The sequence below is a fragment of the Heterocephalus glaber genome, unplaced genomic scaffold (assembly GCF_053883595.1).
Source record: "Heterocephalus glaber isolate CG9 unplaced genomic scaffold, H.glaber_assembly_v1.0 deba00001428, whole genome shotgun sequence".
Classification (NCBI taxonomy): Eukaryota; Metazoa; Chordata; class Mammalia; order Rodentia; family Bathyergidae; genus Heterocephalus; species Heterocephalus glaber.
The window spans coordinates 22,498,907-22,516,565 of NW_028258293.1; the positions used below are offsets into that span (position 1 = coordinate 22,498,907).

The 17,659-nt window shown below is 44.2% G+C and overlaps 1 protein-coding gene across 12 annotated transcripts in view; it reads right to left on the reverse strand.

Moving 5' to 3' along the window:
• Ppfibp2 (PPFIB scaffold protein 2) overlaps positions 1–17,659 on the reverse strand; it is a 156,735-nt gene that overhangs the window by 121,844 nt on the left and 17,232 nt on the right. For 11 of the 12 annotated variants that reach the window (XM_087211764.1, XM_087211768.1, XM_087211765.1 and 8 more), the window contains one exon: positions 943–1,041. In XM_087211764.1, coding sequence (XP_087067890.1) covers positions 943–1,006 — 64 coding nt within the window. In that variant the 5' untranslated portion in view covers positions 1,007–1,041. Of the gene's footprint in view, positions 1–942; positions 1,042–14,551; positions 14,671–17,659 lie in introns of those variants that run through there. The other variant, XM_021243191.2, reaches the window with a different exon arrangement.

Below are 17,659 nucleotides of genomic sequence, written 5' to 3' on the forward strand. Positions count from 1 at the left end.
AGAACTCTCCATGAGTCAGATCTGCAATGAGAAGGAAGGAAAAGCAAATTCCTATAAATGGGCAGTGTCAGGTATCCTGAGCTCTTCATGTGGTGCAGTCACACTCAGTCCTCACCTTCTTTCCCCATCTCTGCAGGCACTGCTCACAACAGGGAGCTAAGTCCTGACTAAGTATACCCTGTTTGCAAAGAAGGCCACTCTGAACTGTACCAGCTAAGAAAGATGACCTAGGAGCTTTTGGAAAGGTTTTCTGTAATAGACTTGTTATAACCCATACAACTTTCCAGTTCCCATCAAGGAATTAATCAGCTAGAAAAGCCAACTGGCAGTCTTTTCCAACCAGCCACAGGCTTGTAAGATCCTTTCCAGACAAAGTCCCCTATCAGCAAAAGCAGATATTGAAGTCAAACACTTGAGATAGATAAAAGGCAATATGATATAAAGAACGTTAAGTGAATCAGTAGAAAACTGTCTCCTGTCTCCTAAGCACACTGAGGACCAGCAGGGGAAGTGAGCAGACACTGATTAGGTAGCAAAGTCTGCTCGATTTCAAGCTTCAGCTCTACTCTAATAAGCATATGTGCTCTGAAAAATTTACAATCAAGTCAATCTCACTGCACCTAAACAGCCTTGCAGCCAGGACCCAAACTGTGATGGTGTTATACACATGCACATGATATATCCACACTGTTTCAACAGAGACCCCTAAACTATCACACTAGATATTAAGAGTTCTACAAGTTCATATGTAAAGAGAGAGAGAGAGAGAGAGAGAGAGAGAGAGAGAGAGAGAGAGCCTACACCATAAAACTACTTAAAAATAAACCTAATAAAGGGTTTCTCTGTGTGCAAAAAAGCAAAAAACAAAAAAGGAAAAATGAGAGAAGTCAGTTTCTGAGATGTTTAGGGCTACATATCAAGCAATGCATTTCCTGGGCATACCTGCAATGATTCCATCCATCTGCTCCAGGGCGGCTTCCAGTGCATGACTAGCATCAGAAGCCATGATTCCTCTTCCTGCTTAGTGTCCTCCTCCTGTTACTGAAAATCCAAATATGGAACAAAGTAAAAAATTACAGAATCGCCACATCATGCACCTAAGACCACAAAATACTTTAAATCCATCATCAAACAGTGCACTTTCATAAAGAATCCTGGTAGCCCAAGGGTAGAGTCTGACATTGCTTGGCCTCTCCTCTTTGACACAGTGCTCTTTTTCCAAAATCTTCAGCATATGATTCCATTCACTTCTAGGATAAAAAGCCACCAGGGCTCTCCAGTCACCTGTGGCAGCAAGATGCAGTTGTTACACCTTTTCAGGCTGAAAGGCCCAGGCTCCAGAAGCTCCAGTCACCACTGGAAGAGGCTCCACTGCCTCACAGCGGCATCTCCTCACACCTGCAGTACTTCCCTTGGGTGGGTGTGACCCTGGTGGAGAAGCTTCATCTGCCACCTTCAAGGCTCCAAATGGCCAAATATGTCCCACCTTCCTAGGCTACAGGCACAGTGATATGGAGAGAATGCTGTCTGAGGAACACCGTGCTGGCCATCCAAATTGCAGTCTACCCAGCACCAATCAAAGCTCAGAGTGCCACCCTCTCATGGCTGAGGAACATCTCCAAGCATAGAGTACAACCATTTCCTAATGCTGAATTTCCCCTCTGAAGGCCCTACCAATAGCCCTAACTGCACATGCTCGCCCTGGGCTAATTGCTTCCATGTCTGGACAACCCAGTTAAACTGTCTTCTTGCAGCCTCCTCTTATTTTTCCAGCTTCCAACCTCCTTCCTGGATAGAAGGGACAGTCTTATAGCAGAATTTGTAAACCTAACAGGAGTTGTCATGTGTTTGCTCACTCAGCAAAACCTACCAGTGTGCCTGACAGGCATCAGTACTTTGAAGAATAGAGGCCTGGCGCCCTCACTCAAGCCTGCTTCAGGCCAGTGGACTAATGGTTCTGAGGGTCTCTGCTAACTATTCCTGTGAGGTTGGATCTTTGGAGTGAAGAAAGTGGGCACCACACAGTAGTGGCTTTGAAGGTGAGATGGATAAGGACTTCAGGACCACAAAGAGCAATGCTGGACTGTACCAGGCAGCAGCAGTTAAATTCTCAGGCACTTGGGTCACAGCCTGAGTTCAGATCCAGCTCTGCCATGTACTGTGATCTCTGAGCCTCAATTTTCTCAGACACAAAATGGGGTAATAGCATCTAACTCACAAGATCAACATCACAATTAACGAGTCATTAAAGTTTCATGGAGAGCACTTAACTATGTTCTCTTGCACATGGTGAGTGCTTGATATATATTAGCTATTTTTGTTTTGTGCTTTTAAGGAAGCAGATAACCTCAAGATCTATTTTTGACAGGACATCTACAATAGGGTGGGGCCAGGGAGGGGGCAGTCTGATATGCTCAAGAGGCTGGTTCACCTGGAGGAGACGGATGTGGTACAGAAGACAAGTCACTCTGAATGTGGAGGAGTAAGGGCAGTGGTTTCCAGAGACAAAGGCCAAAGAAGACTCAGAAACAACAGGCATTCAGCTTCCCACAGGCCAAGAATCCTTGCACAATCTGCCTAACAGGATGGGAGCTCATGAGGGGCTCTGGGAGCCTCAAAAGCACCTCAGAGCCTGGCAGGGGCAGACAAGGTGGAAACCAGGACCAGAGCTTCTCTGCAGTAAGACCAGTAACCCAGATTGCTCCAGAGGAATCTTGGGGTCTGAAAGGAAGCAAGCTTGGCTTAAGATATAAGAAAAGGTCTCAGACAAAGAGGAAATAGCAGAAGCACGGCAAAATCAGGAGCCATAAAAGACATTAAAAGTTCGAAATTCTTCCCTCCAAAAGTTTCCCACTGCTCTTGGGGAAAATTCCAAAATCATTACAGTGACCTATGAGAAAGATGCTGCAGTGTGGCCAGACCAACGTCAAAGTGCTCTCCCCAAGGCTCTTCATATGTCAAGAGTACTGGGCTTCTATCTGCTCCCCACTCCAGACATTTGCAAGTTCACACCTCCCGTGCCCTCTTCCCTAAGCTCAGTGCCTGGTTCTCTGCACAGTTTACTATTCTTATCTATTAGGTCTCAGCCCCCAAGTATCTTCTCGGAAAGGCTTTCCAACACCTCTCATCTAAAGCAGCCCTTTTGAGGCACAGTAATTCCAGTAATACCTTTGTTTTCTTGCTACCTGGTCACCTTCCCCATGGAACCAGGGGGACCCTGTCTGCCTTTTTCACCCCTATGTTCTCATGCCCAGTGGAATGGTTGGCACAAGGAAGTTTATGAGTAAATGCTTACAAATACATGGATGGATTCATGAAGCCAACATCCCCTGAACTCTTGATGTGCTGAGCATTGGCGAACATTGATAAATTAAACCTGGTCTCTGTTCCCATGGACCACACAGTCTAAGAGGGAAGATAGAAGCATGAGCAAATAAAGATGACATAGTGTGAGGTATGCTGATAGAGGCAGGTACAGTATGCAGTTTCCGTAAGTCTTGAATGCTGAACAGGTGCTTTCTCAGAAGATAAGGAGGAGAATGCTACTGCAGGCAGAGAGAGTGTTACATAAAAGACAGGGAAGCATGTAAGGGCAGGATGTAGTTGGCTAAGGTCAAAACAGTTGGCAAGATTATACAAGAGCATCTAGCTACTCAAGATGAGTCAAAAGCTTTCACAGAATTCACATAAGCAGGACAAGGTCAATTAAAAAGAACTGCTTTGGGAAGCACAGCCATTGCTTCAGGAGTCTGGATAATATGCAAAGAAAAAAAAAATCAAGCGGCCTCAGATGGCAACAAAATAGAGTTTTAAAGAAAGATCTTGTATTTCAGCAGACTGGGCCCACTAATAAGCTGTGCCTGGCCCCATCAGGGGCCTTAGTACCAGGGTGGAATTTGGAAGGGCAGTTAAGGGTGTCAACTCCCAAGGGCCTATGATATGTTTGTTTTCCTGCAACAGAAAGGCCTTAAGTGAAAAATACGGGCCCTTTGCCCAGCGATGAGTTTGTACTTGGCAAACAGCAAGCTGGGTGGACCCGTGGGAGCTGGCCCGAAGTGAAACATGAGTCAAAGGTATATCCCAGTCACAACCCAGGAGGTGGGCCAGTGAGATTGGGAAACCTGTCCCCAGCAGTACTCATGAGCTCAGTTCTAGATCTGCTGGATCTGAGGTGGCAGCAGGGCAATTGGTAAGAATAGGTCCCTGCCAGCCTTGTCATAGGGCATCTGTGAAGCATCACTGGTATTGGATGTGGGAAGAACAAGTATGCACAGGTGTAAAGCCTCCTGTCCCTATCTGTGGACTCAGACAATTCTATTAGATAAGGCAAGCTACAAGGTCACAAGTCTAGGTCACTAGTTAGCTTCCTATTCTGCAGCTAGCAGCCATTTTCTTCCCTCAGCACTGTGTAGGTTAGAGGTCCCATCAGCAAACAACACACCACGAGGTAATCCCTGCCTCAAGAAACTTGGGGCTTTAAAAACTCCAAAAAACTGTTTCTTCTAATCTTACACTTTTTACCCTTAATGTGTAAGTTTTTTCTAACACCAAGCAATTCTTTAATTCTCTGTGGACTCCAATTGGGTGTCCTACAATTCAATTCAATCCTAACACTATCTACTTGGAAATAGGAACAGATCCCACAAGTTGAGGGTTTGGTCCCATAAGAATGGCCCTGCTCCAGGTGACAGTTGAAAATCTGGGCCCTCCTTCTGACTGGCTATAAACCAGGACTTCTTACAACCCCTTCCTCAAATTTAAGAAACATTTTACCTATGTTTACTGGTTTAGTATAAAGGATACAACTCAGGGGTGGCCAAATGGAAAAGATGCATAAGGCAAGGTATATAGGAGAAGTAGAGGATGCAGAGGAGCTTCCATGCCTTCTCTGGAGAAACCACCCCCTGCCAGTACTTCTATTTGTTCATCACTCCAGAAATTCACCAAACTCCTTCCTTTAGGAGTTTTTATGAAGATTCCTTTACATGGGCACAATTGGCTGAATCATTGGTCATTCACTCTTTAGTGACTGAATAGTCTCTATTTCCTTTCCCCAAGTTTGAAAATGAAAGACAAGGGCTAGGGTTGAAAGTTTCAAGCCTCTCAGGAGGATCACTGAGAGTTCAAGGCCATCCTGGGCTGCATAGCAAGTTAAAGACAGCCCGAACTGCCTAGTGAGAATCTGTCCCAAAAAAACAAAAAAAAGAAAATTTTAATCCTCTAATCACATGACTATTCCTCTGATAATGAGCTCCATCCTCTAAGAGTCACCTCAGTAGCGTAAACTCAGGTATGGGAAAAAGAGGCTTATGATGAATAACAAAGTTGCTTCTCCCAACCCTATCCAATAGGTTTAGGAGCTCTGTGTGAGAGGAAAAAGACCTATATATATGTATATATATATATATATATTTTTTTTTTTTTTTTGTACCGGGGATCAAACTCGGAACCTTGTACTTGGCGAGGCAGGCGGTGGAACCACTGAGCTAAATCCCTGGCCCCAAATATATTATTTTTTAATAGATCATATCACAAGTCTCAGAACCAATGTGTTGTCTGACAACAGGCAGTGTGTTCTGTCTTCCTTGTCTATTCATCTCCACAGGGACACACTAGCTTCCTTAGCATCTGGATTCATCAGAGATGTTTGGCAAACTTGCACAAAGCTCAGAAGCAGTATTTCCAGAAGCCTCCTAGAGAGAAGTAAGGTGAAGGACCTAGAAAGAGCATCCAAAAAGGTAACAACCCAAAGGGGCTAGGAAAGAGAGCCAGAATCGAGGTCAAAATGCAAAGGGACAAATACAAGGCAGGGTGACTTCTAAGCAGAGAGTGGGAATTGAGTCTGAACTCCTTTTCCCTACCAATGAGAGAGAAGCTATAGTAGCCACCCAGGGAGCTGACACAGCACACACACAACAAAAGAATCACGAGTACTCTAAGGAGGGGCACCAACCAGCCCAGGAAGAAGAGGAGCAGATACAGAGAAGGACCTTCCTCTTAACATAAGCAATACAGTGACAGTTTTCATGTTGGAAATCAGCAAGTATCATTTTCTCTGAGCACTTATCACAGCTCTGTAGTTGGCCCTGATGAGCACTTGTGCTTCAGAAACCAAGATATTGGCTCATCCTGGGCCACAAAGATGTCAGGAGATGTTGTTTAAGACAAAATGTGGTCCATTTATTATTAACCTTCCTTACACTTGCAGGTCTCTGCGGACACTGTCATCCTCCTATCTATGACAATGACTGAGTTTGCAACTCCTGCTAATACAAGACTTTATCTTACTTTTTTCTACCAGTCAGGAAAATGATTCTGCAGCCATAAAGCCAGCCAATGAGGAAGGAACAGCCATGTCTCAAGACAGCAATGTGTGATGATGGATGGTATAGCTGGATGAATTATACCAAAAAAAAGCCAGTTCAGCACTGTGAAATTGATCAGGGTGTAGAATTTGTATGTGTTCAAAAATTTAGAAAGTGAACCACAATTGGCCATCCATCATCTAGTATTCACAAACAGTCATTTACATACTTTATTAATTGCTTTCATATTTAGCCAAAAGGAATCACAAGTAGGCAGGAACATACAAACATCCACGGCAAGAAAAACTCACTTATCCCATCACATTGAATTGCAAGCTCGCATTCCATTTTCTTTTCTCTTAATAAAAGTGGTTAGGGTTGAGATTACTGTTTGGGGCAAGCTCACACATCCCCATTGGAAGAACAAATTGGGAACAGAGCTAGGAGTTCCTGGCACCCTGCCCTTTCGTGATCTCCTGTGCCTTGAAAGCACCTGAGCCAGAGCTAGAACCTGACTCCTCAGCAGCTGCATCCAGCAACCCTGCATAGAAGGTAGCTTAGTTACTTTTCTCATTGCTGAGACAAAATACCCAACACCAAAAGTTAAAGGGGGAACATTTATGTAGCTCACAGTTTGTAGAGATTTCAGACCATAATTGGCTGGTTCCATGTCAGAGTGGCATGACAGACAGGTCTCAGAGAGGAGAAACAATTCATGGAGGCCAGAAGGAAGCAAAAGCAACAGGGGAACCTTAATAGCGTCTTTCTGCCCCTTTCATCTTAGCCAGATGACTGGGATTAGGACAGTGCCAAACCAATCAGTACACTGGTTTAGTAATCACTCGCCCTTAATCTCAGCATCACATACTCTATATTCAGCCACCTCTGACAAAGCCCTATGACCGCATGAGGCTCTTAAGGGGACATCTAGACACAACTCATAACAGAAGGCAAGGCCTAGGGAGAGACCTTCAGTGAAGCACCTCTCTCCCTGTGAACCCTTCATAGAAGGCAAAGCCTGGGGAGGGACCCTCGGCCAAAATCCCTGCCAATGCCTCAGGACTTGGATTCATCTCATACTTCCCCTTTCCCAAATGGCCAACAGATGATAAACATCACCATAGCACAAGAAAGTCTTTCCCCTATAATTTACAGGCCTTCCATAAACTACTGCTCCTCTTAAATTGTTATTTAAAAAAACACTTCTTGCTATCTGTAAGCCTGGGAGACAGCATCTGAAAAGAATTTCAGAGACTTGTCTCTTTGGGATGCCATTTGAGTGTCAAGGAGGAAAAGGGGAATGAAGGAAATTAATGGCAGTGACTAAACTCTCAATTACATCCTATAGCAATCAAGAACGTAGGTTATATAGCCAGGCAGACTTGAGTTAAAACCTGGGCTCTGCTGCATCAAGGCTGTGGGTCTTCCCCTCTTTTTTTTTTTTTCTTTTTCTCTCTTTGCAGGGCTAAGGATCAAACCCAGGGCCTCACACATAGTAGGCAAGTTCTCTGTCACTGAGCTATGCCCTCAGCTCTGTTTGTTTGTTTGTTTGTTTTCTCATTTGTTTGTTTACTGGAAGTCTGCTTTTGTTTTGGGGGGATTTTTTTTGATACAGGGTCTCACTAAGTTTTCCAGGCTGGTCTAGATCTTGTGATCCTCCAGCCTCAGCCTCCTGAGTAGATGGGATTACATGCATGTACCACCATGCCTGCTATGCCTTTGGGTATTTACACAATTTAGTTAAATTCTCTGAGCCTCAGTTGTATCATCTATATAATCAGTATAAATCCAATCTTATTTTTATGGGCACAGGTAAACAAGAGAGACTTCAGGTAAATATAGCAGATTGAACCCAAACATCTAATTAAGCTACCCACTAAAACAACAATAGAAGAATTTATTTTGAAAAACATAAACCACAAGTACACAAAGAATGTGATAGGAGGGGACATAAAGGAGACACCAGGGTGACAGCTACACAGTAAGCATAAAAGAGCAGCCCAAGCTAAAGTTCTGGGAGAGATTTCTGCAATAATATGAACTTGATAGAACACCTGATACATCTAAACATCTATGAGATTTGTATAATTGTAAGAATTTGTCCAATTCAATGAGAAAATAGAAAACAAAGCAATTAACAAAGAGCACCACAGAAATCGGCCCATATGATCTTAGTGAAACTGCACTGGCAGAATGGGGCAGATGGAACAGTGCTTGTAGGTTATGGGGGAAGAACTAGAAAAAGCTGAGTTCTCACCTCAGGAATCTGTAAGTCAATAGATAATGACAACCCAAAACACACAAAGTCATAGAGCATGTCATTTGTTTGTTTGTTTGTTTTTAAAGAGAAACATGTATAAATAGTAAACGAATTTTAAAAGCCAGGCATGGTGGCACATTCCTGTAATTCCAGCACACAGGAGGCTGAGGCAGGAGGACCACTAGGAGTTCAAGGCCAGCCTGGGCTACACAGGGAGACTGTCTCAGAAGCAAACAAACAAAGAAACAAAACCAAAACAAAAGAATTAAAGTGGTTACATCTGAGGAAGAACAATAGAGGTGCACAGGTGAGGAGACATCTGTTTTTAAAAATCAAGTACAATTATATGACTCTTTAAATTCTATGGCTACATAGTGATGATAAAAATTAAAACAATTAGGGCTGGGGAGGTAGCTCTTGGGTAGAACATTTGCCTGCATTTTCAAGGTCCTGAATTTGACCCCCAATGTCATACACAAAAAAAATTAAATCTAAAATATTTTTTTAAAGTTAAAACAATCAAAAACATTGAAAGATAACCTAGGCACAGCAACATACACTTGTAATATCAGCTACTTAGAGGTGGAGGCAGAAGAATGACAAGCTCAAAGCCAGGCTGAGCAACTCAGGAAGATCCTGTCTCAACAAAAATAAAGAAGAAAGAAGAAAGACAAAGAAAAAGAAGAGCTAGGGATATAGTTCAGTGCTCCCTGGGTTTAATCCTCAGTACTATGCACACATGCAAAAGAGAAAAAAAGCACTAAAATAATCTGTGGTATGCCTAGCACAGTGCCAAAATTCAATTAAGTTATACTTCTCCTCTTTAGCTTCCTTATATTGGGCAGGTATCTGTTAGCTACTTACTAAAGGTTTATCCAACATTGTCTCACTTAATCCGCACACACTCCAGTTAGGAATTACTCTCCCTATTATAGATGAAAAAGCAGATTAAGCAACTTGCCTGAGAATGCACACCCTTCTTCCTGTTCTTCCACTTGTCTGACACAGGAACCCACTGAAGGGTTTTGAGCATATGGTGGCATGATCTGACTTAACTTTCAAAAGGATTACTCCACCCGCTGCTTGGAAAAAGACCAAACACAGGATGCCAAGCAAGAAAGAAGGTAGACTCTTGTTCAATATAGTTCTGGAAACATTAGCCACGGCAATTAGACAAGAGAAAGAATTAAAAGGAATAAAGATAGGAAATGAAGAAGTCAAATTGTCATTATTTGCAGATGACATGATACTCTATATAGAAGACCCCAAGAACTCCACCAAAAGTCTTCTAGACTTAATAACCAAGTTCAGTCAAGTAGCTGGTTACAAGGTGAACACACAAAAATCAATAGCTTTCCTCTACACCAATGACAGACTCACTGAGAGAGAAATAGGGCAAATAATTCCTTTCACAATAGCATCCAAAAAACTGAAATACCTAGGAATCAACCTAATGAAAGAAATCAAAGACCTCTTCCCTGAAAACTATGGCACTCTGAAAAGAGAGATTGAAGATGACATCAGAAAATGGAGAGACATCCCCTGCTCCTGGGTAGGAAGGATCAATATAGTGAAAATGTTCATACTTCCAAAACTGCTATATAGATTTAATGCAATTCCAATTGAGATCCCAGCAGCATACTTCATGAACCTTGAGAAAACAATCCAAAAATTCATTTGGAACAAGAAGAGACCCAGAATAGCAAAAGCAATTCTAGGGAACAGAGACATGGCAGGGGGTATCACAATCCCCAACCTGCAACTCTACTACAAAGCTACTGTGATAAAAACAGCATCGTAATGGCAAAGAAACAGACCTGAGGACCAGTGGAACAGATTAGAAGATGCAGAAACAACGCCAGACACACTCAGCCATCTCATCTTCGACAAAGGAGCCAAACACCCTCACTGGAGGAAACATAGCCTATTTAATAAATGGTGCTGGAAAAATTGGGCTTCAACTTGCCAAAGATTAAAACTAGACCTATATCTCTCACCATGCACTAAACTAAAATCAAAATGGATTAAAGATCTAAATATTAAAATAGAAACTCTGAACCAGTTGGAACAGAGGTTAGGTAGAACCCTTGAAGACATCGGTGTAGGAAAAGATTTTATGAACAAAATCTCAGTTGCCTGTGAACTAGCACAAACAGTCAACAAGTGAGATCTCTTCTTATTAAAAGGCTTCTGCACAGCAAGAGAAACCACCAGCAGTGTGAAGAGACAACCCACAATGTGGGAACAAATCTTCACCTGCTCTTCCTCAGACAAAGGTCTACTATCTCAAATCTATAAAGAACTTAAAAAGATCAGACCTCTCAAATTTAAAGACCCAATCCAAAAATGGGCATCTGAAATGAACAGACATTTCTCAGACAAAGAAGTAGAAATAGCAAATAAATACATGAAAAAATGTTCAACATCACTGGTCATTCAAGAGATGCAAATGAAAACAATGCTGAGATTCCACTTCACTCCAGAAAGAATGGCTGCTATCATGAAATCAACCAATAACAAATGCTGGCTGGGCTGTGGGGAAAGAGGAACCCTGCTCCACTGCTGGTGGGAGTGTAGACTGGTGCAACCACTGTGGAAATCAGTATGGAGATACCTCAAAGAACTAGGACTGGAAGTCCCATTTGACCCAGCTATTCCACTACTGGGGATCTTCCCCAAAGAATTAAAAAAATCATACCACAGTGATATATGTGCACCCATGTTCATAGCAGCACAGTTTGTGATAGGTAAAACTTGGAAACAGCCCAAATGCCCATCATCTGGAGACTGGATAAAGAAAATGTGGTTTTTTAATAAAATGGAGTACTACTCAGCCATAAAAGTGAGAAATTAGAGACATTTATAGCTAAGTGGATGCACATTGAGGCAATACTCTTAAGTGAAATAAATAGGACACACATGTGTAAATACCAAATAGTTTCTCTGGTGTGAGAAACTGAAAGTGTAAATAAGGACTAAAATGTATAATAGGTCATGTGAAATAGGAAGAAAAGGGGCAAAGGGGAAGGAAGTGGGAGGGCTAGGGGAAAAGATAGAAGGGAATGGGATTAATATGAGAAAATGGAAAATAGGAACAAAATCTTTGTAAATAGGGAGGAATGGAGGGGTTGAAGGGAGGGCTGGGCAAGGGTGAAAAATAAGAACCAAGAGAGACTATGTAAAGGTGCAAATTTCCAATGATGAATGTCATTCTATTGTATACCTAAAATGTACCAATGATTAGAATGAATAATCGATAATGTAAAATAGGAAGAAAAGGTCCAAAGGGGTAGGGGTAGTGGGAGGGGCAGGGGAAAGGAAAGAAGGGAAAGGAAAAATGCTGAGAAATGGAAAACATGGAAATAAAGTCTTTGTAAATAGGGAAGGGTGGAGGGGGTGAAGGGAGGGCTAGGAATGGGGAAAAAAATAAGAACCAAGATGCATCATGTAAAGGTACAATTCCCAATGAGAAATGTAATTGTGTTGTATACCTACAATGTACCAATAAAAGAATTTAATACAGTGCAAAACAAACAAAAAAAAAGAAATGAATGTAGCTTGGGTCAGAATAATGGTGGTAGATGTTCTAATTCCTGATCTATGTTGATGGCAAAGCCAGTAAAATTTACTAAAAGACAACATGGGCATAAGAGAGGAAACTGAGCATGACTACAAGGTCTTTGCCCTGAGTCCCAGGAGAACAGCATCAAAAATATGGGAAATGTGGGAATTAAAATCCTGACACTGGGTTTGAAATGTCTGCTTTGCAATGCCTAAGGATACCTGGGAAGATACACTGAGTAGCCATTTGGAAACAGAATCTGATGTTCAGAGAAATCCGTGCTGAAGAAATATGTTTGAGAGCTGACCACATCAAAGGTGGTATTTAAAACAATTTCATGAAATGATTTAAGAAGTAATATAGATGAAGGAAGAGTGCCTAGAACTCTCGGACATTCCACCATGGTGCCTTCGGGAGGAGGATCCAACCAAGGAGACTGCAGAGCAGCCAAAAGAAGCAAGAGTGGTGCCAGAGTCAAATGAGAGGTTTGGGAGGAAGATGCAAGAGTGGTCCGTGCCTCCGAGCAAGACTGGAGAGCACCTGCTCTTTGGACTCTTGCTAGTGGTGATCTCCTCTGCTTCATCAGCCTCTCTCTCCCCTTTGCATTATCTTGCTTTCTGGACTTTCCGTTTTACAGCCAGCCAACTCTCATCACACGCCCTGCTCCACCACTAACCTCCCTTGGCATAGCCCAATCCAGACGCTGCTACTTAAGCACTTACCCAAACCACTGCAGCCCTTCTCACCAAACCACAGCCCTAAATTAAACAAGCTTCCATGACCTCAACAGCCTTTCCAACAAATAGCAGCAGCAGGGCACTCAGTCACAAACTTGAACGCCATCGTCTAAAGAATGCAAAGAATAACACGGGACACTGAGACCTTCCCTCTGGCTGCCAGGAAGTCAGACTTCCAGCCTCTCTGCCACATAGTTTCAGGAGCAGGCAGGAGTGACATCTTCAGGAAATGGCAAGCTACTTAAGGGAAACACAACCCCAAAGCCATGAGCATGAGACACTAGAGCTGAGCCCAGTCCACAAGGAGGATACAGGGTCTGCCCAGGAAATGGGTGAATGTGAGGTTCTGACAGCTCACACACAAAGAGCACATCTGACCTCTGGGCTGGAGGAGCACTGAGAAGCTGAGGTTCCCTTCAGTATCTTTGCTTCATATTTTCAAATGCCTGCCTCATCTTCCTCTGTTCACACCTACTATTTCTGCTCTTACCATTCTGAGTCCCCCCACCCCTCAAGCAGGTTCTTTTCACAGTACAAGGAGTAACTGTGGTAAGAGGTCACAACAATATTGATCAAAGCCATAGCCTTACCGAGGCCTACTGCCTTTGGATGGTTTGGGCAGATCTCCGAGGACAGACAATGCAGGCATGCCAACAGAGACAGGGATTTGGGGTGGGGAGAGGGAAGAAAGACTGGAACATGTGCCTTTGGCAAGACTGAGATGGGGAGCCAGCATCACATGCCTCCCTTCTCTACTGTCAGATAAGTTTATCTGTGTCCTCTCAGGGTAGGGCCACTGCAGCCACTTAGAGCACTTGGGATGGAAGGGGCTGGGCTTTCCTTCTGAAAGCCTCAAAGAGTAGGTCTGAGAAGTAAATGTAAATGGGATTGTACCCTGGGGGCTGAGATGTGGAGGACCTGGACACAAGGTACAAGCACAACTCACTCATCCACTCCAAGAGCTAGCTGATGGTTCCCAGCCTCACTTCTGTGCACAATGCATCAAAATGATGGCAAATTACTTGTCCCTGGGTGATTTCCACCTGCCTGTAAACACAGCCTGCTCTGAAGTTCACAGCAGGGCTCCTGCCTCCTAGGAGAAGCAGCAGCCTCTATGGAAAGGACTTTTTCTCATTATCTCATTTGTGAGGGACGTGTTACAATTATCAGGCCTGTTTGACAAAGACTAGCTCTGAGGCCAGAAAACAGGGAAGAGGGAAAATGGGACCAGTTGTGGAAGAGACTTTCACCTCCTCTCAACCCTTGAACTTGGACCATGTCACCAGTCAGTTGCACCATTGAAGGGAGTGGCTGGAAACGACTTATTCTTCCCACCAAAAATGTAAAAGGATGCAAAGGGCCAAGGGGAGGACCCATCTCAGCAGAGCTCACAAGGCTCTCTGGAGTCCTCCTCCCAAGTCTAAGGAGGTTATGGCAGCTTGTCCTCTCTGTTGCCCATGTCAGTCTCCACCTACACCCTCACCACACTTCTCTTCTTCAGCTCCACTTTCCCTTTCCCATCCCCTTATTTTAGATAGGCCTCTTGGCCCAGTACCTGAAGCCCATCTGTGGTCAGCACGTGGGGTCCTCACATGAACCTCTCCCTGTCTCCACCCACCTCCTGGCTCACAGCGTACCTCCTCCTTGGTGCATTCTGCCTCTCTGGTCACCACTTACCCCCACTCACCTCTGCCTGGGGAACCAGGGTCACGTGTCTCTTCTTCCTTCTCTTAGTCACACCCACGATCTCTAATTTCATGTTTCCTTCCTGTCAGATTCCCACTCAGCAAGTTCTCAGGCATCTCTCTTCAACGAAAAATGGAAACTCTCAATTCCCCTTCCCTGCTCTTCAGCCCTCCCCTTCATCCTGTGGGAGATTTGCCCTCCTCCCTCTGGCCCACTCATCAATCGTCACCGAGGCCCATCCTCTTCATTACACACCCTAAGCTGAATCTGCATCTCTTTCCCTCTCCTGATCCTTCTGCTCAACCCACACAAATATCGAAGCCTCTGCTATCCTAAAACTCTCCCCGTGACCCCACACCTGTCATCATGTGCTGCCTCTCCTTGGTGTCAGAGCCCAACTGATCACCCAGCATCCCTCTAACCCCAACTGTTTCCACGTGCACTGATGCTGTCCTGTCCACTGACCTGCTCCCACTCTCATCTCCTGGAGGGGCTCAGCACGGGTTAAAAGTACTAGCTGGAGTCAGACTACTTGGGTAAGAACTCTGATTCTGACACTCACTGTGCGTAACCTCTGTGCCTCAGCTTCCTTATCAATAAAATGGGAATAGTATTAACCTGCAAGGGTGGCTTTGAACATTAAGTGAGTTAAAAGAGTACAGTGGCCTGGTATGGTGGTGTACACTTATAGTCCCTGCACTCATGGGGGCTGATATAGGAGAACTGCAAGTTTGAGCTCAGTCTAGGCAACTAAGAGACTTAGTGAGCCCCTGTCTCAAAAGATTTTTTTCTTAAAAAGGCTGGGGATGTTGCTCAATGCTGAAGTCCTGGGTTCAAGCCCCAGTACTACAATGGGAAAAAAATGGAAATCACTTAGATAGCAGTCTGCCAACTTCAGCTAGTCTATTTCCTCAGTGTCTCATCAGTGAGATACTCTTCTCTTTTGGCATTTGGGACAAAGCCCAAAGCTCCTCTCTGAACCATGCACTCAGCTGTGACCCCATTGCCACCCCAAACAGCATCCAGGTCACCATGGGTCTTTCTCCAGAGGTGCTCTGCCCAGGCTGAGTTCAGGTATTCAGAACCTGGACACTGCAGGGCCTCCTTTTCCAGAGCAGTCCAAATTATAAGTTAGCGTCCAAATTAGTGCTGATTTCAAACTGCCCTGGACTCATGATGGTATCAATAGTGGCTGTCATTTATTAACCAGTCTCTGTGTACTAGGCTGGGTGTTTCTACGTATTCCATATCTCATTATTCACAACTGTGATATCCAAGGAAACTGATGTTTGGAAAGGTTAATCAACTTGGCCAAATCACACATCCAAGAGCAGCAGAGATGGAAATCGAACACAGGCAGTCTGACCCCAAGCTTACACTCCTAACCACTATGCAACACTTCCTCACCAAGCCTGACACCTCCTACCACATTCTGAGTCCCTGAGACTGAAGCCAAGGGAGAGCATTCTCATGTCATAGTGCCTTTTTCAGGCTGTCTCCCCTAACATAAATAAAGGCCCCTTCCCCATCACTGTCCATCAAAACTTACTTTTCAACACCCAGATAATTCTGTGTCCTCTATAACAGCACCCTCACCACTGCCTGCTTAAATAAACCTCCAATGAGACCCACAACATGCACCTTTATTTCCTTTTGATTCATGTTGCCATGGGAGGATACTAACATCCTCTCTTTCCAGGACTTCCTCCCCTGGGGCATTAACTGATAGGAATGAGAGGAAGAATTTAGCAGGTAAAGCTCATCCCCATTCTTCCTATTCTCCCTAGAACCACCTGATGAGGGAGGTGGCCTACCCCAGGCTAAGACTACTCACATCTAAGTCCCTGCTGGAGGTGGGAATGTTAATTCAGCAAACAGATGCACTGGGAACCCTATGGGCCACGTGCTGTATATTCCATATAAAATTGATATCTTGTTCTCCCTGACTCCTGCTCCCTTTTTTCAGTTGTTGCCAAACTCAGAGGGCATTCCAGTAGTATTAACAATTGCCATACCCCGAACCAAGCCAGGCTACTCTCAGTGAAGGACAAAGCAACAGTGCTCCATGGAAGTGTTGGTCTGTCTGGCACACTGGTGACCAACACACCAGCTCTGAGGGTCAGAGCACAATGGCAAGCTAGAAAGTGCCACCACAGCCAGGGTGATGTGCCTACATTCCACATGGTGCCCTCTGCTGGGGAGCCTGGCTCCCCACCAACCTGCAGCTGACGCTGTAATTCACTCTCCCATGTAGGGCAATGCCAAGCAGGTGAACTGAGAGGCTAGGCATCTGTGCTGTGGCCACTGGACAATGCCTGCAAACTGAATTAGTTCACTGATGTCTGGTTTGTAGATGAGCCTTGTCAGGTGGATTGGTGTGAATGAGGCCCTGGGCAACCCCACACACATTCCAATGAGTGGGTAATGAGCATGTCTGACCCTACAAATCACCCTCCCAGCAGTTCTTACTCCACACTGTCCACACTTATCCTCCCTCAGATCGACCCTTATGCACTAACAGGTCCCTTCTGACAATGTGTCTTTTCAATTCCAGAAAACGCCCTTCAAAAGAAATCCTCAGCTGGGCGTGGTGGCACATGCCAGTAATCATCTCAACACTCAGAATGTTGAGGCAGGAGGACTGCTGTGAGTTCAAGGCCAGACTGGACTACTCTTTAAAAAAAAAAGCAAAACCAAAAAACAAAGGAAACCTTCATTTTATTCCTTGCAGCAGCCAACACACACATTCAATTTACCTCCAGGGAGGAACAAATGGACATGGCATCATTTCACTGCCTCAACCTGATCAGAGGCAGATTCAGAGAAATGTTTCCAATGTAACCTCAAATTGAGTACTTCCCAAAAACTTCAACTCAAAAACTACAGCAAGGTGTTATTTATTGTTGCAGCTGGCTGATGGGTAAGAGGATTTATCATACTATCCCCCCTACCTTAGTGTTTGTTGGGGTTTTTTTTTATAGTTTGAAATTAAAAAGAAAAACTGACCCAATAGAGCGCTGGCCTTCCGGAGGGTGGGGAAGGCAGTATACAAGATTCCACCTTTCCTTCCAGCAAAACTGAGATTTAAAACCTAAATTCCTGATGACTC